This window comes from Anneissia japonica, unplaced genomic scaffold (genome assembly GCF_011630105.1).
Source record: "Anneissia japonica isolate Jap-2015-1 unplaced genomic scaffold, ASM1163010v1 scaffold4415_len418423_cov169, whole genome shotgun sequence".
Classification (NCBI taxonomy): domain Eukaryota; kingdom Metazoa; phylum Echinodermata; class Crinoidea; order Comatulida; family Comatulidae; genus Anneissia; species Anneissia japonica.
The window spans coordinates 87,746-93,504 of NW_022743399.1; the positions used below are offsets into that span (position 1 = coordinate 87,746).

The following is a 5,759-nucleotide window of genomic DNA, read 5'->3' on the forward strand; positions in this document are numbered from 1 at the left end:
TATTTAATTCCGAAAAGGTCCGTGAGCACGGATCACGGCATAATAAGAGAATCACAGAAAAACATTCCTCTCGGCCAAGTGAAATAGGGGTAAGGAAAGAAAGAAAAATATTGGCATGCTACAGAAGCCGAGGCTGCCCATTTGGGGCAGCCAACAGACCAATAAGTGATGCGTGCTTTCGGGACTTTCCGGAATGGACGTTGAGTTAACACCTGCAAGTGCATAGCGTTTGTCTCTAATACATGTAAGCGCAAATAAAAGAAATGACTCAAAAGAATAATCGTCATGAATTAAATTGATTTTATACCGTAGTTAAAATGTAATTAAACACCAGACAACTAGTAAGACCGCCTCCTTTCTTGGAGGTGTAATTTTCGCTTACTCTACCTCTAAACACTTCGAGATTTCACTACCAAATGTGGTTTTCTTCGCAAAGCCGAATTCGTGTGATTGTGAGTTTCCTACCCATCAGGTCCAATGCGGCCAGAGGCTGGTGAGGCAAGCCTGCTCATGACTGTCGCTGCGCGTCTTAAACTGCGGTGGTGGACCTTTCCTGTCATTCGACACTATTTCTACCCCTCCTGTTTTACTCCTATACTTTTGGAGTCCTTTGGAGGTCGATTTTTGCCCACCAGAACCAGAACCGGAGCGCCTGCAAGTGCAAAACGTTCACCTCACTTTGCCACGTAAACGAAGGAAACGTGATAAATTATTAAGTAAAAATTATAAGTCGGGTCCTGCTTTTACTCGATGGGTTCGACAACTTTTAAACAGGAGTGCATATCATTATATAGAATGTAAAAATCAAGGAGGTTGTTGACTTTATATTTGAAAAGAATGGCAACGAAATCATAACTCGTAACTATAATAGGTAATCGTAGGTTATTGGTGACAATTTACCCTGCAGGATTTAGCTGGCGCGGTTTGTGTTAAGAAATCTACCGGAAGCCTTTGATAGAGATAAATAAATTTATTTCAAATTGATTAGGCCTTTTTGAATAAATCCCGTTATTTTTATTAATATACAAACATGTATAAAACATATTTGAAATTACCTGAATAATTTGAACGAGTGTTCCGTTTGAATCGAGAGTTAAGTACACGTTGTCCCAGCTGTAAACAGGCTCACATACTCTTGCCCCCCGGCCGAAGCTTCGTTTTTCTCGAAGCTCGCTATCCGATATATTTAGCCCGCTCTCAATATTCGGTAGCGATTCGGCTTTCATGAAAGCACCCGTCAGGTAGACCTTCACTTCCTCTCTTTGTTGTCTCGTTAGCCTTACCACTGGCTTCTTAACATCCATCCTTCTCAACACCTTATGATTATTCTCCATAACTTTAATCTTCTTTTTATGTTTATCCTGCGAAAGAAACGATAGAAAGCAAAAATTATGGCATCGGAACCTTTACTGTAAATATGTTGGCAAATTATTATATTTTTTAAAAACCCCATAAACCTAGTATTATCATATTGAATAATATGGTAATACAGGTCTCCTTCCAATTAAAGACCTCTTTCACAACCTAGGTTCCCATGGTCTTCAGCGACTTTGGTCTCTAATTATAATAGGCCTAATAAAGATAAGACATTTCTTAATTTGGGACGACAGAAAAGTTGTCTATAGTAATGAAGGGTCTTTAATTACTATAGACCCTTTATTACTATAGACAACTTTTCTGTCTATAGTAATGAAGGGTCTATAGTAATTAATGAAGGGTCTTTAATTAGGAACCTGTACTATAGATTTATGGGGTTTTTAAAACAATTTTGTAATGCATTTTATAGAAAGCATTGGTGTATATTTGGTGTTGTTTTATTGTACGATAGGATTTACAGTAGTATGCGCAGTGTGATGTTATAGTTAATATTAATAAGTAAAATAAATATGCAAACAACAAGCAAAAATCAAATAACGAACATAAAAGAAAATATTGGCATCATTATTATCGCATTCGTAAATTTGCTTCATTCTTCATCACCTTTCTTCAAAATATTGTTAAAAAATGTCAACGAAATATTTAGGTCTACCATTTTGTTATTTAAAATCAATATAATTTTGTTGGCATGACAGCTACAGTATTTCCACTATCATTATAACATCATTGTATGATCTTTTACGATAAACGTGTAACATGGTCTCACACAAAAGATGAGTTAAACTTAAAAAGTACAAGTTTTTATAAATTATCTGAAGAATGGATATAAACTTGGAGGTTTGAGAGTGCGTCGACTTGTCGTGTAAATATAGGCTATGATAAGATATTATCAGTAAATTAATGACAAATGCTTTTACTATTTTGATACAGGTAATTCTATATTGTAAATACTTTAGCCTGGCTGGATTTCCTTTCGACTAATATTGTTTCCCGAGCCCTTGCACAAGTGGTCTGGAAAGTATATATTTTTGCACTCCTATATGAAAATGCTTTGTGGATGTCCAAGTCATAACGTTCATGTACAAGCGAATGGCCTCATTCAGGCTTAAGCTAAAAACATCATTTTATGCAGTTCTTCCTTTTATTGTAGTTATTTGTGTTTTGGTATATGATGGACTGAATAAAACTATTGAACTTAAGTAACTGTGAAATGCACAATTGTTCCAGCATTATGCAGTAGGCATACAAGAAATATTTAGTATACTGTAGGCCTATTCTCATATTGGGTGGGTCTTGGAGGTGAAACCAGTGCGTATTTTGTGAGGCCAAGGGCAGGGATTAAATTGAAATGAAAATCTTAACCTCAAAGCACAATTTCTAATTAATTTAGGCTGTAGTTTTATTTTATAGTTATCTGCCTACATCCTGGATATATCTTTCCATAAGTTTAACTTTTGTGTTTAGTCTATTTTTTACCGAGCCATTTGCTTCTCAGCAGAAAAGAGAAGTAGAAAACTAATAGAAAGCAAAATTAGACAAAGAAAGAAAAGAGAACAATTAAAAAAGAAAAGAAGTAAATATAGGGAGTCAATGTGCGCACCAAGCAACGTTTAAATACTATTATTCTACAGCCAGCTAAACATGTCAATGAAAAAGTTTGATGAAAGCGAGAGATCGACTGTTCGATCAAATGTTAGAGAGTTGCTTGTCTAATATGAAAATGAGGTCATAATAAAATAAAACATTACTGAGAATATTGAGGGCGGACAAAGAAGAGCTTATTCTAAATAAAAATGTTCCCTACCTACAATAGTCGGAAAATGAAAATTATTGGCTGTTTTATACCAAAATATGATTGAAATTATGAACTGAATATAACTTTTTACCAAAGTTCTTCTCTGTTCCGTATCGAGTGGCGTGATCGCTTTGGCTCTGCATTTTGTCTGTCTTGGTGGCATTACGAATTCCTCCTCAATTGTTTCGTTCCCTACGTCTGCATCTTCTGTTATCTCCGCTATTATCTCTTCTGCAGCTTCCATTGATATTTCTTCTGCCTCCGCTGCTGCTGCTTCTGCTGCCGCTTCTGCCTCTGCTGCGGCTGCCGCTGCTGTTTTTGCTCCCCTGTTCGCTTTGATTTTAGCTTTTTGGGCCGGTGTTTTGCGGACACTCCTTTGTAAATACGGATCATCACTGTTTCGAACACATGCGTAGGTTGTGAAGTTAAAACACACCAACAGAATAAGAATACACAGATTAATGTGTTTCATCTTACTTCTTTAGATTATCTCAGTTGCTGTTACCAATTGGTAAACAAAGTTTTCAAAAACTATTATTTTCCGTATCTGAAAAAGTTAAATTAAATATATTCAGAGAAACATAGTAGAGAATTATGTTACGAATCCGCAATTACATGTCACACAGTTTTGAATGGTATCATCACAGTACTGAAGGGGCATATAAATTACATTGCGTGTAATAGACCTAATAAGATAGGTCTACTGGTAGAGGTATCAGTTTATTAATAGTAACTGTGCTTATTAAAGCGTATCGGAGTGTAAACGAGAGTGGCAGTCGCTTTAAGAAAACTTTCCTAGTCATAAAAAAACTAATTAACTAAACCTTACGCACACAATCATATAGTACTAGTTTTGAAAGTACAACAATAACATTTTAATTCAATTAAAAACACATCATAATTTATTTCTACTTTCAATATATGGCCTAGACATACTTTTTACGAGAAACATTATTTCTAAAACTAAGTTCATCAAAACAATTTGCATAAAACAAAACAAAAAATTGAATGTATGACATTATTAACCCAAGCATCGTCAATTCACGTAGCAACGTATTACATCTCCTATTGATGATATGATGAATGGGAGAAAGGCTAATTCCCTCTATATATAAATATATGCTTTTAAAAATCTATAGGCTAGTTAATCCGAATTACTTACATACTGTCCGTTCTGTAGAATTAACTAGGTGAATATGAAGTGCTTGAATTCGATAGTTCTTCGTCCTCGCGCCGCCACTATAATTTCCGCCTACTTTCCTACATCCGTTTGCCTACATCTTCTACTGTATTTTATACACGTTTAATACACTTGTCCTTGAGAGGTGCGCTCGACACACCTTTCATATCTAACTGTAATTTATTTTAAATTGTTCCGTTTCACAATCTTCGTCATTAGGCCAATAATTAATAATCCTTACCTGCATTCCCTAATCTGTAAATTTCGTAAACGATCTCGTTGAGTAACAGCCGCTGAAACAGATAATGTTGTCTATTTTTCTACAGTAAGACAGTTATTAATTAGCACTAATGTTATATCGTTTTAGTGTGTATTTTGTAACATGCTTGTAGGCCCATGTGTTGTCCACACTTGCGCCTGCAGAGACATAGATCAGTTTGTTTTGTTTTTTGAGATACTACGCATTTTTACTATTCAATCATTTACCGGCCTTTTTACTTTCTGATTATTATGCAATCAAGTTTCTGAAACAAAAATAAATACCACTTGATCCAATAACCACGTCATAATAACTCGCCAGTTCTTTGCTTATTATAAAACATCTCAAACTATAAGACGGGATCTCCAAAGAGATGACCTCTAAACTGTCCTGTGGTAATGTTACATGTCGTTTAATATGCATAAGAGAGCGTTGATCTCTGAAAGTGAACATACAGTTAAGTTATGGACACCTTTTTCATAGCCATAAAAAATCTTCCCAAATTATGCTGTAAACTAATAGAATAAATAGCAAACCTATTACTAAATCTCTCTTTTACCTGATACTGGACAGATAAACAAAAAAAAATGTCGATTTGATTTCCATATTACTATAGAGTCTACATGAATCATCAAAACATTAGGGCCTACCCTATTCGTTATTTGATAAATGAATTTCAAACTTTATTCAGTATAGGGACGCTCTCTAATTATAAAACTGTAACATAGACAACAAAGATACAAGGATAAGACCACAGTTCTTTAGCTTTATCTTCAGATTGTCTTTTGGTTCTTGTTGTCCTCCACGCCTTCTCTTTCCCTGAATACATTTAGCTGCTTCGGCATGTGTAGTTTGTCTTCCATTCGAATAATGTCCAATCTACACCGAGGTCATGTAGGCCTATACCTTCGATAACTTTACAGTCTACTACTGGTTTTGGACTTCGTTGAATATTGTGGCATCCATCGCGGGATTATGCTTAGTCTTACATACTTTTTCTTATCTTTCCTGGTAGTAAAGATTAAGGCTTTTTGAAGAAACATTTCTCCTTGTCTTCTGTAGCCACTGCTGCTTCTCCCCAAGTTCTCTATCCAGACACGTTTCTCTCAGTGGCGTAAATGTTGTGAGGAGCCTTGGTTCAAGAATAC

General features: G+C 35.5%; 1 protein-coding gene across 1 annotated transcript in view; it reads right to left on the bottom strand.

The window, feature by feature from the left end:
- The window catches only part of LOC117119476, a 6,727-nt gene extending 2,286 nt beyond the window's left edge, over positions 1-4,441 (bottom strand). The window contains exons 1-3 of the mRNA XM_033264312.1: positions 4,335-4,441; positions 3,264-3,719; positions 1,056-1,361 (exon numbers count right to left, since the gene is read on the bottom strand). Coding sequence (XP_033120203.1) covers positions 1,056-1,361; positions 3,264-3,644 — 687 coding nt within the window. The 5' untranslated portion in view covers positions 3,645-3,719; positions 4,335-4,441. The remainder of the gene's footprint in view (positions 1-1,055; positions 1,362-3,263; positions 3,720-4,334) is intronic.
- Positions 4,442-5,759: the final 1,318 nt, after the last annotated feature.